Raw genomic sequence first — 27,485 nt, forward strand, 5'->3', positions numbered from 1 at the left:
TCTAGGGCAATGGCTTCAAAAACCCCAGTTGGATTCATTGGGCTGGGTAACATGGGAAATCCAATGGCAAAAAACCTGGTAAAACATGGATATCCAGTTATTGCATATGATGTGTTCCCAGAAGCTTGCAAAGAATTTCAAGACTTGGGTGCTCAGGTATAGTAATAAACTTTCTTTATTCCAACAGTAACTGTATGTTTTGAATAGTTCTTGCATGTAATTTTTTTTTTTAAATAATCTGCTTTTTCTTCTTGGTTAAGATGGCAATTGGAACTAAAACAGTTTAGTGAACACAATCTGAATCCAAGAGGTTTCTCTTGGGGCAAAGTGATGATTCTACCTTAAGTCATTTTCATGCTGTTAGCCAGAATCGCTACCTTGTTGGATTTCTCTAGCTGGGTGTTTTTTCCCCTTTTTATGAGAGTAGGTTGATGGCCTGTTCTTTCACCTCCTCTTTTCTCCTGCTTCCTCCTCCCCCAGGTCTAGATGGCCAGTGGGCTGCTTTTCATCTGGTTTCTACTTTGACCTTTTCAGGTTGGATGACCCCAGTTAAAAATTCCTGCTGGCATAGCTGTAAGGGTTATAGGGACATATGAGCTTTCCTGCTGCTTCAAGGTGCAGTCCTCAGGGGCAAGGGAAAAATCTAATTATTTAAGTGCTTATTCTCTTGGAGGTGAGGAAGGTTATGGTGAGAGAAGAGGAAGGAATGAAAAGGAAAAAGGAGGGAAGGAAATTGGTCACATTAAGGAGGTTTACCTTCCTGCCCTATACCCTGCAAAATCTTGGCCCCGTTCCAGTCAGTGCTATTGCTTTTGTTGATCCGTTAACACCCAGAAATGCATTCAGTCTCTCAGATGGCTGGGACTGTCTTTTCTAAGTGTCTGAAACCTATTTGAATGTTTCAAAGCTACAGTAGTTTAGATAGTTGTGGTTAGATGGATAGATGGATAGAAACAAAAGAATATTCTCAAGTAAAGAGAAACCAATACAAAAATAATACTCTGATGGGACAGTGTAGAGGATGGGGAGAAATTTTCCAGCAGTGGCAAGGAAATTGTAGGTAGATCTAGATAGAGGAATTGTATGACTTGAAAGTCTAAACTGCTGGAGCTAATTGCTGCTGTTTTAAGTAATGAAGTAATGTCAAGATTCCTGAAAGATAAAATTATGTAGTGCACCTGTTGATAATTAATTGCAGCTCCCCCTGAATAATTACAGAATATTGGCCTTAAGTAGGAAAGGAAGTTTTTCAGCTTGTTCTCCTAGCTACTGTTTTTATTTTGTTAAAGAGCTGAGACTCTCAGGGATGAACCAGACCTGTCCTGGGTAAGGGGCTGGGCAAATGGAAAGTAAGTCTGTTTTGAATAATCGGTCATATTTTTAATTCATGTTCTGCAGTGAGATTTCTTTGCTGTGGCTGCCCATTTGGATAGGTTATTGCCACAACAATAGAATCCTTGCAAGATTCATCCACTGCAAGACTTAGCATGTAATAGTAAAGGTGAACTGTAACCCTTTTAAAAATAATGCCAAACCTACGTTTTACGATTGTAAATCAGTAAGAGAACACATGGGTAGGCTTAAATACAAATAAAACACACTTAAAGAAAATATGTAAACATAACTTCCTCTTCTTGATCTATAGGTGTAAATCCTACTCCAGCATTTTTTTTCAGAACTTGGAAACTTGTGGGTCCAGAGGGCCTTGTAGAAACTACTGTGGAAGGAACATTGGGCTCCAAGGGCTGCCTTGTCTTTGGCCTGGCTGGTGCTCATAAAACCATTGAATTGCAAAGGTGCAAAGATGACCCCCAAGAGACAGTAAATGTTATCAAATGCCCATCGTTTAAAGTCATTGCTACTACTAAGGTATACGGAGAGTGAGGCATGTTTGATCACAAGACTGCATATTCTGTGACTCCACTTTCTTCAGCCTCTGAAGTAAAGAGCTGGGAGGTGGTGTATGTCAGGAGGCAGCCACCCGCCTGCTGATGGTGAACAGTAAGGGGAAAATTGGCCAAGCAGGAGGATATAGAACCTCTTGGGGTGAAACTCGAGAAATTTGCAAGGCTAGACACAAGGGAGAATACTGAATGGTGCTGTGACCGAGTAGGTTGTCCCTACACTCTACTGTCTCTCTCCCCTTCCCCTTAGTTGTCACTTGTCACTTTCTTTCTCATGCAGCAGTGTGCATATGTCACACAGTTACTTTGCTTCAGTTTACATATCTTTAAATCATATTTCAAATTTGGAAGTTTGACAGTGTTACTGAAGTCATATGATGCATAAAGCACCATAAAAATAGAGCTTTCTTCAGTGTATTCAGTGAGAATGGCATTTCAGGCAAGCAGAATTATTGATTGACTTATCCTAAACCTAAAGGAAAAAATAGGGGAGAATGTTGGAACAACTATAAGCAGATGCACATATTGAAGGCATAAACCAATGACCAGTATGAAGAAAAGTCTTCCCTATCCAGTTGCACACTGCAAAAGTTTGCTTAAACTGGCAAGTATCAGAACACGTATGGAACTTGCTGTGCTGCTATTCTGAGCCAGTATGATCAATGTTCATAATCAGCAATTAATATTTGATACATTTTTTAAAGTTACACACGTATTCTTAATTATTTCAAATGCTTAATGTTTCTTAATAGCTTTCAAATCATTCGACTTTATTTCTGAGACATGAAGTGTCAAATCAAAAAAAAGTTCTGTGTGCTGCTTGTTGAACCAGGTAGGTAGGTTTCCTCTGGGATTATTAATCATATTTGTTAGAGTACCAGAAAGCCAAGAATGACAATTCCTACTTTAATTCCCACTTTTTTCACTACTTACTTCCTGTCTCCTGCTCTAATAATACACATTGGGACTGAACCAAACCAGAGATACTCAGAACTAAAGACAAAGGTGTCATACTCCTGTATAAAGTGTTAGGCTCTCTGGTCTCCAGGGAAGCAAGTCATAAAATTAACTAATCAGGTATAGAAGCCTTTCTGCTTATAATTGCCTCATTTATTCCTCCTAACCTTTGTTCTTTGGACTAGAGTATGTTTCCTTTTATAACTGCATTTTACCAGATGTTTTGTGTAGTATTAACTTATTCTTTCAAAACAAAACCTGCATATTTCTAAGTCACATCTATGCCAGTTTCTTTACTTTTTTTTGAGAGAGAGCTTTGCTCAGTAGATATACACTTGTCTTCCTTTCTTTTACTTATTTTACAGTAAGTAAAACAGACATGAAGAAGTTTATCATGCTGTATCCCATAAATCCTTCAATATATTATTCAGCATTTCTTACAGATGTGTCTACAGCTTCTTTTCTTTGATGCTGAGACCTTATAAAAGCAGAATATATTCTTTTAAATATATTCTTATACAAGAGAATATATTTACATAAGTGCCTTTAGTATCAAAGCTAACAAAAGATAGATAAGGAATGATGAAACAAGGTCATCAATTGGTTGATTTGTCTGCATTATGGAAAGGAACCAATTTTTGAGATTGCTGTTAAACTTCAGTTTCTTTAACCCTAAAGCCATGTGATGTGGGTATTCTAATTTATTCACACTGACTAATAACTGCATATAAAATTTTGCTTAAGACATTTCTTAAAGTTGAAAAACTCGAGGCATATAATTTATCTAACAGAATACATCATTGTAATATTAAGGTTCCTCTTCATCATTCAGCAACAATAACTGGTAAATAAATCCTGTAAGCCCTATCTACAACCAGAATCTACTTTCTGCGCATCTTGCTTCCTGCTTGGAACCTAATTCCTTTCAGTAAAACTACCTGAATGAGTGAAATCAGATTTGGTCCTTGTGGGTTGAAGATAAAAGAATAAACTGTAGTTTTTTGTTGCTATTTTCCCTGAGCTATGAATGTATTAATGATGCATATTTCAAAGAAATGAATTATTTAAAACTAGCATTGGACAAAAATACTGGTGGAAAATGCCTTCTGGCTGAAAATCTGGGTTCTTTTGAGTTCATTGGCAAAACTTAGTACTTTAGCTGTCAGTATTTCACTTGCTGGGTACGTATCTTAAATACCATCCTGCCTGCCTCTGAGTATGAACTGGGGAAGTTAAGTTAGGTTTGTTTATTTAACAACAAACAGCTGACAATGTATTTTGAAACTTATTCACACATTTTTGGTGAAGTATGCTTGAGCTGATAATTTTCATTTTTTGGAAAATGTCAGCCATAATATTGTGAGAATAATCAGTTAATTTATCTGTTTTTTTAAGGGGACGCTCAGAGCTGCATTAAGCCTTTTTTCTTTTTTTCCTCAGTCTTCCTGTCTCCCAGTGCTGTATAAGCCAAGGAAAAAAGTGGTATTTTTGTCATCCTTGGTGTTGTCCTGCCTTAGAAACATTGTAGAGTGGTATTTTGCATCAGTACATGGTTTATAATGGATTGAAGATTCAGGAATAAGTTGATGGGATGCAAGCATCCCCATGGATGGATGTTCTGGAGGAACTTTTGTGACAACCTTTTAAATTGTTTTTATTTTTCTGTTGCTGAATCCAATTAACTAACATTTGCATTAGGAGGGCAGACTTTGTCTTGTATTCTAATTTTTTACCTGGCTTAGTTCTGATCAGTGACCTGCAAATACAAAAACAAACTCAGCAGACATGTTAGACATTTCTTTTTCAGGAAATGTACGCTTATATAATTGTATTTTTTTTTTTTTTCTTTAAAAGGTAACAGATTCCCCAGCAGATGTAGCAGAAAGAGCAGACAGAATTATTACCATGCTGCCTTCTAGTCCCAATGCGATAGAAGTTTACACAGGAGCAAATGGAATTCTAAAGTAAGAATTTGCTGTAGTCTGGAGAATTCCCAGTCCTACTCAAGGCTGTGTTACACAGTTTGTCAAATGATCGGTGTTGCTGTAACTGTTGCTGTGCCTTCAGGGCACTTGATGTTCTCCTCTGTTTTGTCACTACTGATATTCCTAATTACATGACTTCTCTTAAGCTGTGCTTGCTTTTGAATGGCTTTTGGCTAAAGTCTTAATTTTATTTTCAGTGGAATAATAATTTATGTGAATTTGAGACAGCTTAACTGACTATTACCTACCGGCTCAGTTGCAAGTTTCTTTTACCATAATATGATGTACTACAGATGAGTAAAACTAGAATATTTGCTGGCAACAATTTTTTGCTCAAATACTTTTTTCTTTAATTTGAAATCCTGTAACTGAAACGTTCTGAAGAGATGCCATTTTGTTTCATAATATTAAAGTGCATTAGCATAGAATAGTTGACAAAGCTTTATTGATCTCTACTTTTATTATCTGTTTATTACACAAGAAAATATCGAAAGAGTCCAAAATATCTAATGAGTCCATTTAGTCTGAAACAGTGTTTTTTAACTTTTGTGGAAGTATTTCCACAGAGCCTAAAATCCATAGTTTGCAGAATTCTAATACTCAGACATTTTGAACTTGCCAAATTGAAAAATAAATAGTATTTAAAAGGCTCTTCTGGCCACATGTGCACTGCTCCTAGAAGGCTGACTAAGGGTATTGAATACTTTTGAGGTATTCAAAGATCACGTAGGTAAGACCATGTAGGACCTTACTGCTGTCCAGGTTAATAGTGTAAATGAAGAAACACAGCAGAGAAAAGTACAGTAGATTGTCTACAACTGATGATAGCTTTTTTTAGTTATTGATTGTAGGCAATATTAAGGTGCACTGATTAGAAAATTAAATAGAGGAGAGGGATTTTCTATTCTCCTTCCACTATGGAAAATACTAGTTGCTTCTTTCCCTTACTGTCCAGAGTTTAATTCCCCACAAAGTAGGACTGAGCAGATCGAAGTATCCGTAGCTTAGACCCTTCAAGGAAGAAGGGTAATTGGATCAGTCCCACAAAGCTGGGCAACCAGCCCTGGGAGAACTGTATCCAGGATGGCAGTGCTTTGGAGACCGATTGGCAGTACTTACTGATATAATACAGCCAGTTAATCTTTTGAGTGCCTAGATGTGGAGAATACTGCAGGGAACAGAGGATGTGAAAAGCAGCCCTCTGCTGCTGCAGTTTCTCCATATTCAAAAGAAGGAAGTGTAATTGGACAGTAGTGGTTAATTGTCACTCTGAGTGACATGTTCCTTGGCAACTGGTTTGACTTTGATAACTTCCTGAAGCTTTCTAAGCTTTACTGAAGAAAACATTGATGCTCTGGAGGGTTCAAGGGTTAACTTGGTCATCTTGCTGGGTTACCAAGGAGCCTGTGCCACTGCCTCTTGTCCTGAAAATAAGGGGACATGATGTAGTACTGTATCTGCCACCCTGGTTTTTGAGTGCAAACTAACTGCAGCTCATGCCTTCTGTGGGAAAGGACAAGTTCTGTGTATGTGACACTATTTGGATCTGGAGCTACAGTGGTGTCCACAATTATTGTATATATTGAGAGACTATTTCCATCTGTGTAGGTAATTCAATTCAGTGACATTCACTGTACTGCCAACAGGACACAAGGTGCAGTGAGGCTCTTCGTCTGTCATGTGTAACTTTAAATTACCAACCTTTTTATGACTGAAAAATTATGTTGTTTGATTTTGTGGTGTTTGCTGGTCCAGTGGACATTAAATCATGGTGCAATTGAATGGAAACAGGGATAAAAATATAATCAATTTTTTATTGTTGAGAGCATTAAAAAAAGTTAATTTAATTGCATTTTTATAAACACATATACATTTTTTTGTGTGTTCTACAGTTTGGGATACAATTCTTCTGCCCAATTTTACTAGCTATTGGTGGGGAAACTTAGCATCTTTCTCCATTCTTCACTTTAAATCTGCCGTGGGCTTTTATGGTGTTAGTTATGATCTTTAAGTACAATAAATTGTAGCAATGATTAAAAACGCAATCGGGCTATTCTGATAAGAACTTAAAATATTGTATATACATAGAAAGAAAATTGTATTCTTATATATGAAGTTTTAGGCTGTATCAACATTTAGTTTTTAGAATGCATCTTATATACTGCTCAAGCTTGCAGTGGCAGGGCTTCCTAGGGCACATGTTGTGTATTTTTTTTTTTGTAATAACGTTTAGGAAGAACATCCTTTTTTGTGTTCAGGTTTCATTGTGCTTTAAGTCATTCAAAATTGTGCAGTATGCATACTCAGGAGTATACATACTGAACAGATGTTGCTCACTGGAGTTTAAAACTTTGTGTTTATTAGTGTACCAAAAAGTGTCTGTACATTTATCGTGCTGTGGAAAGCCAGTGCCGTGGTAATAGTTGCAGATGACTTGTGCAACAGGTACTGAATAATCAATCTTTATTTTAGGAAAGTGAAGAAAGGCTCATTGCTAATAGATTCCAGTACGATAGACCCTGCAGTTTCAAAAGAATTAGCCAAAGCAGTTGAAAAAATGGGAGCTGTTTTCATGGATGCGCCAGTTTCTGGAGGTAAGTCTTCATTAACAGTTTACCTCATACTGGACACCTCTCTTAGTTTGCAGTCTCAACCACCAATTTGTACCCTTGTTGGTACATGTTGCTTTTCTTTTCTATATGTACAGTACTTAACTTCTTTTACATTAAAGAAATGTATGGCTTTTTAGGAGTATTTGTAAAGTATAAGAATATGTGTTAGACCTGGAAGACCCAGGTAGACAATATTGAAGAATAAAATGGGGAAGACAAGAATCCTGCTTCCCAGCCAAAATATTAGTCCTTGTTTTATAAAGTTAGATAACTTGTCAGGCTGGGAATAAAAAACACAGGAAAAGGTCTGTTGTGGATGGATTATGTATCTATCTGATCCTTTTCTAAAAACAGTATGGCCTTCTACTTACCAGTTGGGCAATTTTGACATCTTTTATGTGGTTCTCCTTAATTCCTTTCCCCCAAATATGTTTTTTACCTGAAGGAATTATTTACCTTTTGGAAATGTCTGTAATTTGTTTTTACCCATAAGTTTTTGCTTTAAGACTAACTATGCTACAAAGAAATAAAGAAAGAAAAGTTTGATTCCAAAACAGCCCTAGCTGTTTTGGGGGGTTTTGTTCCTTGAGAAAATGGTAATGCCAAGACTGGATTAATATAATAAAGTAGTTGACTGGTTGGAATACAAATAGCTTTTTTTGTGTTAGTGGTTTATCTGAATACAGATTATTTGGTGTTCAGTGTCAGTTACAGATTGATTGGTATTCTGAAGGAGGGGGAAAGCATTGATACTTAGCTTTCTAGTACATAATGTTTGTGAATGCCAAGGAGGGCAGTTGCTAGAAATGTGAAGTTAAGTATGTTAGAAAAAGCTTTAATGTTATGCTTTGTTATTTCCATCTTTCAGGACCTAACACATCAAGGCTTTGGGGTATTATTGTACATCCTGACTGCATTGTTGGCCTTTAGACAAGACACTAAATGGAGAAGTATGCTCAGCTCTCTAGAAACTGGCTGTCTGTTGCTGTGCAATGCAATAGTCTTGGCAGGAGTGTAAGAGGGTGTTTGTGGGACACAGTGAGGAGGGAAAGAGAGCAGCAGGCCTGAGCTGTCGTCTTTAGACCTGTCTGCTTAGGCATTGGTCTGTTGCTGTGCAATGCAATAGTCTTGGCAGGAGTGTAAGAGGGTGTTTGTGGGACACAGTGAGGAGGGAAAGAGAGCAGCAGGCCTGAGCTGTCGTCTTTAGACCTGTCTGCTTACTAGCTATTCTTGCCAGACAATTCCACTTGTGTTTTTAGGTATTTGGGTGTTGCCTGATGGATGTTAATGTTCATCTGCACCGTGAAAAAGTTATATTACAAACTAAATAATATTTTGAAAATTGCTTCATCTGTAAACCTTATGGAAAAATAGAGATTATTTCAATCCTGTCTTGACATTGCAAATGAAGTATCTTAAGTCATAGAATTAATGCCAGATTTTAGTGGCTTGTTTGCAGCCTGACCCTGAAAGATTCCTTCCCCTGATCTTTTTCAGATGGGCCTGTGCGCCAATGAAGTGCCATCTCCTTCATGTGGTTGGCCTACAGCATTTACTTGCAGCTTACAGTCAGGACCCATTAAGTAGAAGTTGATGCACCAAGTTACTATAGCATTATTTTGCATTAACTGACTTTGGAAAATACTTCTCATCCCAGGGGTTGCATGCAGATTATGCTGCTAATGCTGTCTAGAGATAGCAATCGCTTTACCCTGGGATTAGGATCTCTTGCAGGTCCAGATGAGAAAGTTGTGTCACAGTTCCCAGTGCTGCCCTGATTTGTGAGCTTTGTCAGAATGTGACAAATGAGGAAACATCTTCAAAAGCTGTGTTTATTTGTGGGGGTTTTTTTTAAATTCTAGAGGGGTAAATTTATCTTTTTGTGAAGATTGGATTCTGCATCTTTGTACGTATAAAAGGCTTTCAAAGAGCACATTATCACAGAAGCATATTTAAAACAGACTTGGCACTGAAGACACTACTGGCTGAGTAAGAGATCTATATTTAGCCTTTAAGAATTGTATTGAGTTTGTCCTCCCACTGATTTTACTGAAAGCGTGATAGAGATTCTCAGCTTGCAGTCCAGAGCAAACTTTACTAGTAGTTTCACTGATGCTGCTGTAACATTTCTCTCTTTATAATTCAATGTACAAAATATGCATTGTCTAAAGTACAGTGAGCAAAATGTTTTGGGTTTTTTTTTCATTTCTGATGTGAAGCTTTCTTCATTGTAAGCATTGTCAGTGTTCAGATGTTACTGTCTCAACTTTTTCCCTTCCACTGACTCTTGAAATTATCTGAGCTCCTCTTCTGCTCAAAATATGTTGTACTGCATTCTGCTGGAACTTCACAAAAAGATGTAACAGCTTGATTTGTTTTTCTGGTTTTGGAGTTAAGGATAAACTGTTTTCAATTCTTTTGTAAGATCCAATAATGAAATTTTGGTAGATCTTTCCCCTTGCTGACTATTTCAGCCAAGATAGTTATAAATAAAAAAGTCATACTGCTACTCGTTAATAAGAGCTGTCATGTAAAGAACTGTAGTTATGCTAAAATGGTAATAAACAGTAGAATAAAACATATTTTTGTAGGAACTGTGAGCTGGAGCTGGTTAAAAAAGGTTGGAGTTCTATTTCAGCTGTCACTTCAAACTGTTTCATCTTACAGTAATAGTTCCATAAGCTCCAGCTAACTGTTAAGTGATGGAAAGAATATTAGTAGTAACACTGACAAATTGAGATTTCAACTCTCTGGTAATGGAGTAAAATGTGAGTCCTTGAAGAGTGAATTGCAGACTTACTCCCTGTATGGCCAAATTTCTACTTAACATGGAGCAAAGAAAAAGAACGTTTAAAAATACTTTGAAGATCTTTTCTTGGATTTCCTTTCAAAGAGCAATATATTTCATGGTTCCAGCTTTAAAAAAAAAAAGCACAAAAGGACACCTCTCAAAACTGGAGAAATGAGTGTATTTCAATGGCATGATCAGACTGGGAGCAGAGATTAAACAGGCCGCACAGAATAATTGCTGAACCTGTTTCTCTTACTTGAAGGTTTAGTGCAGTGTCTTTTCCAAGGCAAGCAGAGGGCCTTGCAGAAGAGTTAAGACTATGTCTGTGCACACTAATGCTTGCAAAGATGATTTTAAAGATTAGGTAGTTTTTCTAATAGACAGAAGTCAAGAAACAAGGAATCTCCTGTATTCAGTGGTAGAGAGGTTTTGCTTGATCTTGGCTTTTTGGCCTGCTAATGCAGTGATTGGAATATCTGGTAGGATCCTTGAAAGGCTGTCAAGACAAGGCAGGTTCATGAATTTAGACCTAATAATTCTGACCTGTCCCTCTCAAGAGCAGATATTGTTGTTGGTGAGGAAAAGATCTAAAGGCATAACAATATTTGCTCCATTGTTATTTCTGGATGTATGCTTTTGTGCTTTCTTTTTAAAGACTTAATGCGTGTACTCAGAATGGCTATAATATTCTCTGTGCTCCTGGTACCAAGCATAGCAATTTCACCTAGGAAATGCAACCTAGTGTTGGAGGTAGTATGAAACACATTATTGAGTTATTCTGAAATTTAAATAAGTTAAATGTACTGCAGGAAGTGACTGATAACAAAAAAAAAAAAAAGGAAGGTTTGGGTGGCTTGATTTCAGGAAGCTGAAATGAGGACAAAGAAATACTTTCAAATCTGAGATGCCTAAAAAGCTTCTGATTACTAATAACTTATGTTTTAAACCATTTAACACAATACTTATGTTTGTGAAAATAAAGCTAGTTTAAGAACCTCTTCTGTTGGAGAGAAGGTGGAAAGGAATGAAGATTTTGACAATGTTCCACAGTGGCAAAATGTGTGTTATGACACTGGGGAGGGAGGAAGTGTAAACCCTGTGCAGAAGTCACAGTGTTGGCATCAGTTGCTCTCGCAGAAGTTAGACAGTACATTCACTGATGTGCTGACTTTGTGAGGGTATTTTTCTTCTATGAGTCTATTACGCTTTTTTTTTTTAATGGAGAATGCAAAAGGTAGCAGAAGACAAGGAAGAATAAACAGATTTGTTGAGAGTATCATCTTAAAATGTTCACTGGGGTGGAGACAATTGTTCCTACAATGACTAAAAGGGTGGAATGACTGATTTTATTAAAGTATAGTGTATATTTTGGCTATAAAACTGTGTGTAGTCTGGCCAACTAGTGACCGATGTGTAGGGAAACATATCTGTCTCCATTTATTTGAAGGTGTAAAGATGAGTTATTCGAACTGCCCCAGTGGGATATAACCAGGAATAATAGGCTGGAAATTATTAAGGAAAGAAAAATTCATGCTGTGTCTACCAGGAAAAACTTCCTAACAGCATTCTTCATGCACTGTGGAATAATTTTCCAAAGGAGATGATTGAAGCCAAATATCTCGACATGCTTTAAACTGTACTGGGCAGAGTGCTAGGAACTATTCTGTAGGGAAAAATCTTTAACTGGCAAAAGGATGGCTACATGATCTAATAGGTCTTTTCCATCCCTAATGTCTACAATTCTGTTGTGTTCTTACACATGGTGTTCAAAAACAGTTAACGGAAAACTGTCCAGATGGAAGTTAAAACTCCCTGCGGCACTCTTCGAAAAAGAGTAAGGGATAACTGCAGAATTAGAGCCAACATTCCTTTTCTCAGTAAAACTGGTTCTAATATCCACGGCTGTATGTGAGCTGTTACCGCATTCCTAATAGCTGCTCTGTTTGCTTGTGGTTACTTTAATGCTAATATCTAGCTCATCCTGTCAAGTGTTCTGAGACACACAGAGTAAGAAAGGTCTTCAGATTTCAGTCTGTCATAAGTTCTAGGGAATAAAAATTAATTTCATTTTGTTTTTTAAATTTTGATTGTTTCTTCTGGAGAACTTTAACAGTTAAGGAGTTGCAGATGGTGTTTTGAAACGTTTCTGGAATGCAGTGATGACTTCGAAGCTTTCTACAAAGTTTGTTTTGGTTTTAAATACTCATAGGCTTCTTTCTTTTTGCTCTTTAAACAGAGCCTCTTGTTCAAAGTGTGTATTTTTCATTTAGTCAAAAAACCTAGTGTGACTCCTGTGCTTGGGACAGTGGGGATGATGAGCACCAGACCTTAATTAACCCCCTGACTCCTTCAGAGTCCTAATTCCATACTGTGCTAAATGTGGATGGCACGTGTAAGGAGGAAGAATTAAGAAATCCTGGTATTTCTAGGTGCTCTCGGTGGGTTAACCAGGAGCAGCAAAAGCTCAAGCTATTGAATTGTCTCACCACAGCCAATACTACAGTAAGCACTATAAACATGGAGTAATTTTCAGCAAACTTTCATTCCTACTGATCCTGAACTCAGCTGTGAGCACACAAACTATGTAAATGTTCACCTTTCAATTTGTCCAACAGTATCCAGTCCTGTTGGCTCTCCACTTCCATCTACTGAAACACAGAGGACAGCAGAGAGTCGTGCGGTTCCAGAGCTGAAGAAAGCATTTTTAACTACGGTTCTCTTCCAGCCAAGCACAACACAGGACCTGAAGTGAAAACAAAATGACTTACTGCACTGTATTTGACCTACAACTTTAACCCTTAAAACTTAGTTATCATTTCCATTCTGGTAGTTTCACCGGGACACAGCGCATGGAATTTCCTAGGCCTTAGACATGTTTAATCTGTATCTGTTCATAAGAAGAGCTAAAGGGTGGCTTGACAGCAACAGGGTAACTCATGGAAATGTCACCCTAACGCTGACCCATCAGTTTCTGTTCCTGGTTCTCTAAGCAGCTGTATTTTAATTATTCGGTACTGTGGAAGAATGTTAAATTTGTCTGCAGTAAAAAAGGGGAGGGAGAAGTGTGAAACACTGTGTAACACTTTATTAAAACCTTTATGTATTTTAAATAAATCCACATAATGATTTGATAGTATGCCTTTATGTTGCTTAACTGTTTTTAAACTAATGGGGTTTTTTAATGTGTAGTGTAGGTCATTGGCAACAATACTAATTTGACATGTAATTATTATCCATTTGCTTTATTTGGTATAAGTTGCTGCAAACTGTAAGATCCTAGTTACTCAGGAACTATGTAGTTTAACCATATGCAGTCAGAAACAACAGGTTTTTTGCTGTCATTTTGTTTTCAATGTGTGTTTCCTTTGCTTTCTGAGGATGTGTAGCGGGAACGTGTGGCTCATGGCTGTTGGTACATTTGCCAGTGCAAGTACAGAGAAAGTCATGTTGACTTTCAGCTCTGGCTGAGAACCATACTACTTGTGTTTCATGAGCCTTAGGTTGCTTTATTTTGGTTAAAGTAATGTCTTTTCAGAAATTGACAGAAAACTGACTTGTAGATAATCTGTGCAGGTATATGAGGATATATAGTTAGCTCTTCAGACTTGGTTGATTTCAGATGTCCAGCATTTTTCTGATTAAACCGCTTCCCAGAATTGCTACAGTTGCTAGTGGTCTGAAAGAAGTATTTGGGAACAGCTAAACGCTTGTTGTCTTGGGTAAGGCATTTTATGTCAAGTGTGCTGGAAGAATAGAGATTTCCTCTCTCTTGGAAAAGTTGGAGGACAGTTGGAGAAAGGAATTTTCAGTAGCGTTACCAGCGTGTGAGGCATTGCTGTAATAGATCTCTAGTTGGAGTAAAGTAGGCATGTGTATAGCTTTCCTATTTCTGCTGATACTCATCTTAGAACTTACATTCGTGGGGAGCTGGGGGTGATGCTGGGGCAGTGGGAAGGTTTTGTAGCGGAAGCGCTAAATGAGAAGCCGATGTGAATTTGGCAAGCGGGAGAGTTTCCTGAGATGGAGCATCCTCTCAGCAGCCTTGGCATGAATCCTGGCTGCCTCTGAGGGCTCCCACCCTCTCCAAGATGGAAGTTCCCACAGAGAGCACTAATAGCATCCCTCACAGCCTCAGTGTGTCCTGCTAAGGCACGGGGCTTGACTGCTGTGAAGCAATGCAGGAAATGCCTCCCAGGGCCAAGAGGAACATACCTGATCCCATAAATGCATCATTCCAGTCCTAGAACAAACTGGACTATAGGAAGGCATTTCTATTAGTGGTGCAGCGACTGGCACACCTAATAAAGAAGAAGGTGATTAATCAGTACTGTTTGGTCACTGGCATGTTTTTTTCCCCACTGTATTAGTGTGTTTAGCAGTTCCTAACACTAACTGTGACTGTGTGTGCTTACTTAGTGTGTTGTTTTCCTTAGTAGACAATTATACCAATATTGAATGGAGCATTTTTTTGGTAACTGGGTTAAAGAATTCTGAGAAGATTGAAACAGTAGGCAGCAAAGCTTGTTAAGAAGTTCTTATTTTACAAGCCCTCAAGAATTCAGAATATGGCTTGCTTACTACTTTAAAAAGTCCAAACGTCCCTTATAGACTCCATTTCAGAGCCAGAATCAAATCTATGCTATACTTGTCTGAAAATCCAAACATGCACTTTTGGCCGTTACTGTTTACTGAATCAGGACCCTTGTGTTTCCACTTGCACTGTATCTAATTTATCGTAAGTGACCACAAAAACTAAAATTATTTATATGTTGGCACCTAACAGCTCTACTATAGTTAAGGGTCTGTTGGCATTTCCATTATAAACCTTCCCTTTGAGAGGTTTATAACTTGGCGGTTTTACTTTTGCTTCAGGCTCAAATGTGCCATTTTCATCCAAGCACAAATTCTTCTACAGAATTTCATTTAAACCAGTTTGGCCATTATTTATTTTAGAGTGTGTGTGCTGGGGAGTGGAAGGGAACACAGTATTTAATTTTGGTTTCAGAAGCTTTTTGGTCAGACTATATAATGAAAGAAAAATGGTGCTTTTTTATTTTATTTTGGAGGTACTTAACCCTTCCTTGGATGTGTCAGAGTTACTAAAACTGGGCTTTTTCAGGTTGCTCCCAATGCTCACGTGCCACACATCCATTCCCACCCGTCCACCTACCCATCTTGCCTGTCCCTACCCAGTGACATGCTTCGAGGAAGCATCCTCTGCCTTCTGGCAGCAAAAGGTTTATGGGGAGTGGATGCAATAACATAACAGTGGATGTTCTGTTGAGAGCCCAACCAAGGAAACAGATGGAGCTTAATTGGAAAAAGACAGGCCAAACACAGTTGTCAGTCAAATGTAACCCTATGTGGTTAAGAGTGGCATGTCCTATGGCTCTGCCATTTCTTGTGGGATGTGTGTAAATTACTGCTTGGGTGCAATAATCCTCCCAGTCCAAAAGTAGTCTGAGTTGCCATTTTTCCCTTCCTGCTGAATGCTGAACCGCAGAGGAATTTCAACTCTTTTTTTAGTCATAAATTCTTGCCATAGTACTGTATTATTATGCTAATTAAATTCTTGCCACACGAATAATACATATCTGTAATGTTTCAGTACTAATCATAGTAACACAGTACCAGTGTTCTTTTAGATCGTGGTTTAAGAATACAAAGAAGGGAAATTGTGTACAGAGAGGTAGAAGCTTTTATTAGACCAAATAATACAGCTGAAAATAGAAAACAAGTTTCTGAGTCAGTGCTTTCATCACATTGCACAAAAAGCAGTAAAGTACAATAGCTTTTCTTTTTTTCCTTTGCTATTGAATTACTCACAAGAAAAAGCTACTCAATGGAAAACCAAGTGGGGAGAGAATATGTGGTTTGGCGGCTTCTTGTGTACTCATCATTTTGGGGCCGTCTTTTTTCAGGTAGTTCATGCAAATTACTGATTGGGCAAACAAGTAATAAAACTGCTTTGTTGCGTTTTGTCTCCAGTTTTATTAGCAAGAGGGAGAAGGGAAACAGGAGTATAATTAGTTATGGCGGCAGATACTAACAGCTTATTGAACCATAGGGCATTAGATCCCATTGAAGCATTTGAAAGTCTTCTCCGTCTTGCTTTTTTTCCCTCTAATTCCAGTTGTTAATGAATTCATAGCTCAAAATCCCAAATCCTGAATGTTTTAGAGACAACTCATTTTAAATTTTATTTGTGTATTTTTAGTTTGTTGGCAGTTAAAAGCACCAAAGGCTAAAATTTTAGTATGTATTAAAACCTGCTATTTTCAGCTTTGGACTCTGGAAACGGAAGTTTACAGAAACAGCAAATGTCACAAGATGTGGTTAGTTCATCACTATCAAAACTTAAATTTTAATGACATTTTCACTGGTATTCCTCTATTGCTAGGGATGAAAAAATTTAAACTATATGCAGTCATGGGAAAGAAAATTATTAGAAGTACCTTAATAGAGCACATCTATAAAGCTCCAATTCAGCATAAAACACTTAAGCATCTACTTAAGTCCATCCTTTTCCACAGGGATTTGGTGCAAATTGAAGAGGTGTGTCCTCAGTGTTTATTGTGCTGGGGGATAATCTGTCTGTTTTACCCTACTGAGGTACTGTCTTTGAAACTCAAGGGTTTCAAAGCACCGTAGAGCTGACTTCCTGGGCATGATTTGGCTGGGCTTTTCATGCAGCTATAAGCTAATTGTTTTAATTATTTGGAAATATCCTTCATCACGAACTAAGCATAGAGGATTTGTTATTTGGTGTCACCTAAGTTCAAGGATTTATTGTTTGCTATTTTCAGCATCTAACCTTGTTGATACATAACTCAAACCTTGTTGAAATATAACTTAGCACAATGACTTATACTCCTTTCTGCCTTTCTTGGAAATGGGATAGTATTGGGTTAGAATATTTTATGGTTATTTTCAAAGCAGCGTCTCCTGCAAACATGACCTTGAAGCAGAACTATATATTTAGGCTTTGCAAGTTGTTATGTTTCATTACTACTCTATTTATGTCTCTACAACACAACAGTGGCTGACTCAATTTAAACACTGTCCCTCGCTTTCTAACTCTCTAATTGAAGCAGAAATAATGACCATTTTTCCCCTCCCTTCACCCACTCTAGTAGATATATTACCATTTCTCACAAGGTCACAGCTGGGAATGAACACTCTTGAATCTTTGTCACTTTATTCTATAACAACTTGAGTGTCCTCTATACTGCCTGATGAAATAAAACACATTTTCTAAATTCCAGTTGTTGCTCTGGATTTCCAGTGACAAAATCTACAGGATTTTGAGGGAAAAGAGAAGTGGAGAAGGTTTATTAGCTGAAAGGTACTTGTCTGTAAGTACCTGGAGTAGACTGCGGTTGCAAAGGAGTGTTTGTTTTATTGTTGCGTGGCTGTAGTGTAGAGTTTTAACTCTTCCTAAAGCTTATGAACTTTGTCTGCCACTTTGCCAAGTGTTATTAGAATACGTACCTGTACTGACAGCTCTCACTAGGAAGGTATCTGCCCGCTCTTGATCACCTGCATGTGTTGCTTCAACTGGATCTGAACTCCCCAAGCTGAGGATGTGTTTTTAGAGGGGTATACAACTTGGATACCATAGAACTCTGGAGCTAATTTGTGCAGCCCATCATTACTTTGCCTCCCTAATCAGATAATTCATATGAAATTTAATTATCACTGTGAATAAATACTCACTATGATGAGATAGAACTCTGTAATTTTTATTTATTTAAATAAACTGCATGGAAATTACGTTAGGGAAGGGGAAAATTAAGCTGGAGAAGTCATAGTTCAAGGATGAGGGCCCTGTTTGTAAGTGTTGCACGTAGGCTGTCAACATTTTTCTTTTCCTTAAAAAACAAACAAAAGCAAACAAACTAAAAATGGCCAGAAAGATATAAACATGCTCCCCCATAAAACAGCCCCTGATTTTCTTTTCTGTGTTAATTTTCATATATTTGTGAAAACTTCTGTAATTTTCCCCAGTATTTAGAAATTGTCAATATTGGCTCACACTTACCCGGATTTTGGGGTACATACTCACTATAGAAGGATTTTCAAAAGTGCACAAAGTTTATTACATGCAGGTGTTCCTGTTAACTCAAATGGGAGATTATTTAAAAAATAAAACCCATGGCTTAAATCTGAAGTTACAGAAAAGACATACAATAAATCTGGTGTATTTAATTGAGGATAGCGTAAATGCTATCAAAAAATACAAATAACTGCTGCCCCTTTTAAAATATAAGAGATTGTAAGAGGTTAACTTATGTTATTACAATACAGTAAAATCATATAACTTTATATGAATTAGTGGTTTAGTTATTAACAGTCAACATTTGAATGTTTCATTTTCTCATTCCTCTTTATGTTGACTTCATGTACAGTTTTAAATAATATTAGTTATTAACGGTCAACATTTGAATGTTTCATTTTCTCTTTCCTCTTTATGTTGACTTCATGTACAGTTTAGTTATCAGCAATTTCTTAGTAGGAGCTTCTTAATAAGCAGAGATGTTGCAAAATGAGTCTTAGGGACTTTTTTGCTTGCTTTCCTTAGTACTGTAGTATAGTTCAGACTTCTTATTCATGTAGAAAAGTAAATAAGGATTTAATGACACTTCTCCACTCAGTGCTAAGCCAGATACTTGGCATATAACTGTCATAAGGGCTTCTTTTCTCTGCCTTGCAGTGACCTTAACTTGACCTAAAAGGACTAGTTTCTGTAGGGATTGCAATGACTCATGCTCAGAAAGTTCTTGTCTGTGACTTTGTGGTTGCTTCGTTTGGGGGGTGTGTGTATTTTACATGACATCACGGTGTCTATACTATCAGTTCCTAACAGAGAGAGAAAAACTAGTTTTATGTATATTTTAATGCAATTTGCATTAAACTGCTTCTGTATACTCAGTGGAGCAGCAGAGACATCTAGACACCGTGGTTTTCTTTCTACATAATGTAGGCTGGGAATACAGTAGGTTTAAGATATCCGTCTGTCTGTTTCATTACAAATCCATTTAAAATACTAATCATAATTCATGTTCCCTCATTCTTTCCACATTTAGGGGTGTTACCTGGGTTTGGAATAGCCAGCTGTCTCAAACCCTATCCGCATATTTAAAGGAATAAGAAGTCTTGGCAGACACTGGAACAATTAATTGGCTTTTTCAGCCAAGTCAGGTTAGGAAAGTATTTTGCGGGGAGGGGGCCGGGTGGGAGGGGAATGCAACCTCCTGGTTTCAAGTTTGAGTTCTATTAACCCTTTAGGAATGGTAATCAGACTTTTGCTAAGCACAGTTCTTCATCTCTGACACTCATGAAATTCTTAAGTTAAAAGATTCTAATCTGTTAATATGCAGGACAAATATGTTTTATTGGGGAGACATGCCTGGGATGAGGTGGCAAGTGCTGAATCTAAATCGTGATGGATTTAAGAATCTCTGGGGTGAAATAAGCATTAGAATCTGTATTAAAGAACTCCAGCCTCCTCCTGGTGTATACTTTCAGAACAGAAGAAGGAGGAAGGTGGTATCTGAGGCACAGGATGATGCCGTCTTCCTGTTGAGTTAGAATAAAATATTTCAGTGTTGGACTTGCTGACCACATTCCACACCTTGGCTTAGCTGCAGATGCTTAGTTAATATTTCATTCCCAGCTCAATAGGTTCGCTTATTTTCATTCTAAAACCAGAACAAGTACTAAACACCAAATTTTAATTGCATGTATGTCCTTGCATTCCTGAAATGTTTTGTTTGAAGTATTTGGATTGTTACACAGTCTGTACAATTCTGTGTACTTTTTGGTGCCAATGAATCAATTTATGGCAAAGAATTTTCTATGCAGTTGCTTTTAACAGTTGGGTGCTCCTGTTCTGCAGATTGTTTGTTTGTTTGTTTCAATTGTTCTTCATGGAGTAAACTACTGGTAGTTTAGACTGGAAACTGTAAAGTTAAACTTTTTGGAATCGTTACTGCCCCAAGAGGGAATATAAACCATATTGAACGAAATTTATTTAGCCTATTAAAAAGTCAGCCTAAAACTACATTTAATTAGTTTACACTATTACATCACTTCTAGCGGGGAGTAGAACTTATGCAGAGTAAAAGGAGCTCTATCAGGTGAGCTGACTGTGGCCCATATGGGGCTTTAAGATAATGATGAGTTTAAATTTCCTCTTAGAGCTAAGTGAGAATAAAACTGGAGGCAATAAATACTCTTGGCCAAAGCCATTAAATGAAAAAGCTGGGAATTCTCCAGCTCTTGACTTAAATTGTTTGTTTATCAGCTGGCGCCTAGTCTGGAGTCAAGAGCTGGAGATTTCTATCTGTGACAGAACTTTGAAACTCTTGCAGGACACTTTCATTTTAACTTAAGGTAACTTGAGTTTATAGCTTTGGCTTTAAAGATTACTAATGATTTACTCATTTCCTTACCATTTAACCAGAGAGGACTTTTTCCCAGGAAGGGATCTGTGTTTATTTAGGGCCTTTGTCTGTGGAGGGATTAAAAGGCAGCCCACCAGCATTGTGAACTTGATGGTAATAAAAGGTCACCAACACACACCATAAAAACGTTCTTACTATGGAATTAATTATACAGTGTAATTTTACAAAGCATTTCAGTAACCCTCCTTTTAGACTTCTGCTGTATTTGATTTTTCCTCAAATGGGGAAAAATTCAACTTTTGGCATTAATTGTGTGAACTAGACTCTGTGTGTGTGTGTACAGCCGTTTACAGTATAATATACTCATCGGCAAGTTCAACTCGCAACTGAAAACAACTGTAAAATTCCAGCTGAAGTTAGATCTGGCCATGTGAACTTTAAAACTTAAAATAGTGCACGCTGGGAGTATGAAGAGAGAGGGAAAGAGAGGGAGAAATAAAAAAAGATTTGTTAGCTAAGAAATGCAAAAGATTAACTTAAACATGTTTGGTACTTTTATAGAATATTGCATATTTTCCAAGCCATTAAGCACTGTTCAGACAAAATCCTGTTTTTTTTTCTAGGCCACCAGGTGGCATTGCAGCCCAGCCTGCTCAAAATAGGCAATTCATAATTTATAAAAAGATTTGTACAGAAGATAGTTCTCCCCTCCACTCCATTCATTTTCTCTTACTTTTAGGGCTTAATTTTGAATATCCGGTAATGATAGTTAATATGCCTAAAAAACAAAGTGATTTAATTCTAGCATTCATTTTTACAAAGGGTAAAAAGTGTTAAAATTACTTCATCAGGGTATTGGCAAAACATTCTTTTTGCTTTGGTAAGGTGGTAACTTGTCTTTCTATTTAACTTATGAATGAGCTTAGATTCATCCACTGTGAAGGTCACAATAATTTCCTAAAAACTGTGGAGTGGGCAGACAGAGAAGAATATGTAGAGGAGTCTCTGTCTGTGGGCAGACAGAGAAGAATATGTAGAGGAGTCCACATGCTTTCCTGTGTTGGGTGCAAAGGTATCTTGCTATATTCAAAATTAGGATTAAAAACTACAATTATGAAGTTGATTTTTTTCTTCCTCTTTTGCCTTAAAAAGATATCTTTCCTCTTTTTCCAATTACCATTTAATCACACCCTCCATACTGTTTTATAAGTGTACAAAAGAAAGCACGGACCCATGAAAAATAACTGGAAAATCGTATTTCACCAATTAAATTATTAAATAGCTAGTAATATGTGTCATGTGGCCCGTTTGACAAATTTAGTCCAATAACCTAGTCAAAACCATAGTAAATCTCTAGTTTGAGTAAGGGGGGATTTTTTCCCCCCAGTTTTGTATTTTTGAATGTGTACTTTTATGCTTATCCCTGAAACAGATGAATTTAAAGAAGTGCTACTGTAGTGATTTATCTGCAGTTTTACCAAGTACCACTCTTCTTGTGCTGCTGCCCTTTTTGTTAGGCCATTTAATGGGCATAACCCATTTTAAGAAATTTATATGTTTTCAAAGTAAATGTCTCTGACCTCCCACCTTGTTGGAAGTCCAAACATACATGTTTTGCTGTAGTCTGAGTATCTGAGATGCAGCATAACCAAAATACTAAAAATTCAGATACTAAGGGAATAAGAAAAACCCCATGTGATAATTTAGGTAATGCTTTCAGCAGATCATACTTTACCATCGATTTCTTCACTAAGCAATGAAGTAGTAGAATAGGTAATTGAGGCTTTTGACCCTGGATATTAAACTTTTAAACTTGATACAACAGTCTGCCTCTGAGCTTTGTTGTATACTGATATTGCTACTTACTTAACATCAAAAAGCAGTGGTAGTTTGCCTTTATAGATTGCGCCTGTGTTCTGGAATTGCCTCCTGCTGTCCTTGAACTGTTTCTTAGTTTAACGTGTTAGATTTTCTCATCAAAGCTTTTAAGCACCACGTTTAGTTAACACTTGTTCTATCAAATCTGATACAGTAGACCGGTTTGGAATAAAACTGTTCTTTTCATTAACAAACAGGATAGCTTGACAGGCCTCTTTCCCAGCACATCATGGGTTTTTGGTGTAATGATATGCACATGCAGATTTTACATTGCATGTAATCTTTATGTTTGCCCAGTTTGCAGTCATTGCTCTAGGACTAGAGTAAATGACTGTTTTTTGCCAAGATTCCAAAAGTAAACTGGCCTCATTAAAAATAATGGTTGCTGAGAAAAGAATCTCTGTGAGTTGGAGCAGTTTGCTTAGAGACCTGGGTAACCGTAACACACTTTTGGTTCCCTATCTACTGGTTCCGTTCAGTGGGACACCACTGCTGCTGAGACCTGCTGTGGGATTCACAGCACAGAGGTGGAAAACAAGAACGCATGGATAAAGGGAAAAAAATAGAGTAATAGTATCCATTTAAGATACGATTCATTGCTTGAGCTGGCTAGATAAAAATTGGGATGTGGGGGGAGAAAGGAGAAGAACAAGGTAATAAAATGGCTTTTAATGGTAGAATCGTAGAATGGAATGACTTCAGAAAACACAATTCTCTTTGACTTTTCATTTGGCGTGAGTAGTATGTGTGTGTAGGCACATTGTGTCAAAACCATGGCAATGTTGTATATTGCTTTGCCCAGTTTTAAAGTGGTTTGAGAAACATCTTTTAAAATAGAAAATTCAATAAAAGTGTATAATGGGAATGTTTAATTACTATAATCAGTTACAGCTACAGTCATTTTAGAGTGGCTGCATTTTATAGTATTTGTGTACTTACTGCTTTAAACTTTACAAGAGTTATTTCCTACATAGACACTTCTAATTTTTTTTCATCCTTCTGTTTGTAAATGGTTTTGGTTTGGGTCAGTAAAAATGGAAGTGCTTAAATATGCAGCCTGTGGCCTTTAGAAAATTTGAAAAATGTTTAGCTACTTTATTGTCAAAATTTGGGGTTTCTTTAAGATTCATCTACATGTATACAAAGGATGTGGCTATGCATATAATTTTTTGCAGGTGATGTTCCTAGTAATATTTTGTTTTAAACATGAATTAAATTTCAAAAAGTATAAAAAAGCCTTTTCTTAAGGAGAAAAAAGGTCTGCATATTCCCTAAGACTCTCAGATTTGTAGCAAATGTACTGGAATCCCAGTACTAAAATAAAACAAAATAAAATATTTTATTTTATTTTTTAAATGAAACTCTATTTAGTGACAAAGTAAAGATACCACATTAATGATAACGTATGAAACTTCTAACTTCTGGTTTGTACTCCAGCTCATACCTGCTTGGAATGAAATGTAGAGGAAGAAATTAAAGCTGCTTCTGTAGAAAACATCCTCAGGCTTTTAAAGTAGATGCCTGGGACCATTCTTTTCATCATTTGCTGGGATTAGAGAATTATAGTTTTGTGAATTGGGTGTAACATAGATGAGTAAATAGATTATAAAGTAAAATTTTAGAAGCCCCAGCAAGTTTCAGAAGTGAAATCTGCCGAATCTGCTCTAGAAGCAGAGTTCAGCTGGCGCCTGTTGGATAATGGAGCAGGACTGAGAGCAGTTGGGAACAATGTCTTCAAGAAGTGTAGTAACTTTTCAAAGGTCAGTCCTGTTGCTCATTTAAACGTCTTCCTCCCGTAGTTATACTTTCCTGTACCTTTGCTCAGGGCTGTGCCTGACCGGATAAAAAGTGGCGAGATTGCAGAACTTCTCCCTCCCAGGACACCGAGTAACTCTAAGAAGAAAAGCTGTTCTGTGGGAAGTGGGGTGTAGCTGGAGTGTTGGTGAAGCAAGTGGTTGCACTGTTGAACAGTGCAACTGGAATATAAAATCCTAAATCTTTTATGGTGTTCTTGCAGCCCGCTTCATTTGATGAGTAAGAGGGAAGAGAAGGTGTCGGAAAACATTTTTTATGTGTGTGTTTGGTTGTCTGTTTCATATTATTACTGTTGAAAATCCTAAAAAAAATACTCGTTAGAGCAACAGGCAAGGAGTTTCTTCCCTTGGAGGGATAATACACATCCTGGAAAATCATGCATTTCTGTCCTTTGCTGGCTTGTGAACGATGTGGCTGATAAAAATACTTTTGGGTTTTTTTGCTTTCTTAAAAATCCAACATCTGTTAAATTAGGTGACAGCTGACAAAAATTGGTCTTGAAATTTGAAGTACATCATTGCTTGTTCCTAATTTGACTTTTTAAAATGACTTCAGAAATAATGTTTCAAGCAAGTAATAGTGTACATAAACTGTTTAAAGTTCTCAGCTATGGGCTATATACCTTTTAGCTGGTAGTAGATAGGACATGTTAAATAGTGTGCGTGGCTGCATTTATATCCGTGTTCTTTTCTCTTATCTTACAGGGCCCTACCTTACATAACAGAAATGACCCAATAAAATGAACAACAAAAAGTGTAAAATTTCCTTACAACAACAAGAACCTAAAATAATCATTTTATAATGCCAATGAGGTAGCTGACTGTGTGCGTTATTGGGTAATAAGATATCCTCTGATGTGTTTACTGCATTCAGCCTTCCACGCAAATATGTATTGGAGCCATAAAATGACAGTAATTGTAGTAGCGTACACCTTACCTCTTGTTAAATCATTTCGTTGCATTAATGATTATCTAGTGAACTAATTTTTGTTGCTACTATGAAAATTTTATAGAAAGGAGAGTTGATAGATTTTCAGTTTGTCAGTAACAATTATGTTGTAATCTCAAATTTTGTATCAGTGTGAAATTATTTAATAGTTAAAAGTTGCAACACTGCAGTGCCTTACAAGACTGAGATAACTTTGAAATTATTTATATGTAAATAACATTACATATAATGTATAGTATCATAGGAAACTCAGATTAATATGATTAAACAGTGGAAAAAATATTTGTTAATATTTTTTGCAAAGTGACATTCCTTGTCAGTTCCACAAAATGTGTTGAATGAGGGTGGTTGTGTTCTAAACACAGTATCAACAGTTTGCCTTCTTTAATAGAGTCAGGTTTTGTAACATTTTAGATAAAAATAAATACATTTTCAGTTTAAAAAATATTTTTTTTATCCATATTGCTAGACTATAGGAAACTTATTATCATTTTGATGGCTTTGAAGAATAATTAACCAACATAGTACAAGTTATATCTGTTACATTAGATGAAACCACATTTTGTCATACAATTAGATTTTATTATTTAATACTTAACAATCTTCCTTATATTTTTCAAGGCTGACTGGCCTGATTGTAGAATATGCCTGTGTTCCTCTGTTAATTTTATTTTTCTTTTGAGTGACACACTTGTGTCCTATATTATGAAAATAACCTGTATCCTTTGAACACGGATAGAGTAACAGTGAGAGTAATGAACAGTAAGAGTATCAAATAATAGGAGTAATCAATGCTTTATCCAGGGTATGCATGGGAGGCAACTAGAAAAGCTATATTGAGTAAATGAGAGCTGTAGATACTGAATGATGGTGAACTACTGAAAAATGTGTTTTTCTTGAACTGATGGGTCAGTTTGAATGAGGGCATGGATGTGTATGGTGAAAGAAAGTGAGGATGGAAAGGCATGTGCTTCCCAGGAAAAATGGACAGGCAAGTAAGGTGTTTTGATTCTGTTTTGGAGGAAGAACAGTCTCGAAAGGCAGGAAGTCAAAAGGTGAGGAGAAATAAGACTGTTCTAGAAGTCTTAGCTTAGCCTAAAATTTTCTCCTAAATTTCTTGGGGAGCAGGGGGTGCTTGACTTTTTTTGGGAGCAATTTAAAGTGAAAGTAGCATGCTGCAGGGTGCAAAGATGCTTCTTTGCTTCGCCTGTGGTTTTCTTCATGTAGTCTCTGAAGCATACAGCTCTCCTAGACAGGTGGACTCTGAAAAAAATACCTAAGTAGAAAATGCTGTAATGATTATTGGGGGCAGAGTGTGAGACTGCTGGACTGTGGACTGCCCAAGAAAAAGCTGAAGTGTCATTCATGTAGGTAAGACAGATCCAGAGTTACTGGAACCAGGAAGGGTGTTACAGGGAAGAGAGGGGACTGTACACATATGAGTGCTGGCTTGGAGAATTCTGTACTGATGAACTCAAAGTGCCAAAGGTTTATATCTCTCTTGAAATAAAGAATAGGAAGCTTTTATGTCTTGTTTTTGTGGGAGGAGTTTGTCTGAATGAGTATATTACACCATAAAGGAATAGCTTTGTTGACGTCAAGCTTGCTTTGGCTAACAGAAAAACTATAGACCTATTGGATGATTTCCTCAAGGAAAGAGAAGCACATGGAAGAATGAAAACTCATTGCAGGTATACTTTTCTAGTCAGTCCTGATATTTTTGAGGTATGACAGATCTAAAACTGCTGTGTCTTGTTTCATGAACACTATACCTTAGACATATTGTTGGAATTTTAAACGTAACAGTTCTGAGAGTCTCAGAATTGGTTTTAAAGTATTGAACAGTGCCAGTGATTCAAAGACACATGTAGCTGAACTTAAGATTCTCATTAAGTAGTTTTGAAAATAGGCTTTCCGTGTCAAGTTGTGCTTGGGATCCAGAATTCAGACAAGTTGATACACGTTCCTATGATTTCTTTGAGTGTGTGGTTTTCACTGCATGGATTGTCACAAATTTGGTGGCTTGTCTTTGCCTGGATAGATAGTAACAAAGCCAAAGGAAAGTAAATAGGCAATATATAGTTCTTTTTCTAACTCTGCAGCATTCAAGGAACTGTTGACATATTTAGTCAATCACCTCCTTGGATGCTTCTATGAAAATGAAAAATGATTATATAATTAGGGCGTCT

General features: G+C 37.1%; 1 protein-coding gene across 1 annotated transcript in view; it reads left to right on the forward strand.

Annotated features, from left to right (window-relative positions):
* Positions 1–27,485, forward strand: part of HIBADH (3-hydroxyisobutyrate dehydrogenase) — a 71,794-nt gene continuing 44,309 nt past the window's right edge. The window contains exons 1-3 of the mRNA XM_014937923.1: positions 1–156; positions 4,716–4,825; positions 7,319–7,440. Coding sequence (XP_014793409.1) covers positions 10–156; positions 4,716–4,825; positions 7,319–7,440 — 379 coding nt within the window. The 5' untranslated portion in view covers positions 1–9. The remainder of the gene's footprint in view (positions 157–4,715; positions 4,826–7,318; positions 7,441–27,485) is intronic.

This window comes from Calidris pugnax, unplaced genomic scaffold (genome assembly GCF_001431845.1).
Source record: "Calidris pugnax isolate Ruff unplaced genomic scaffold, ASM143184v1 scaffold11, whole genome shotgun sequence".
Lineage (NCBI taxonomy): Eukaryota > Metazoa > Chordata > Aves > Charadriiformes > Scolopacidae > Calidris > Calidris pugnax.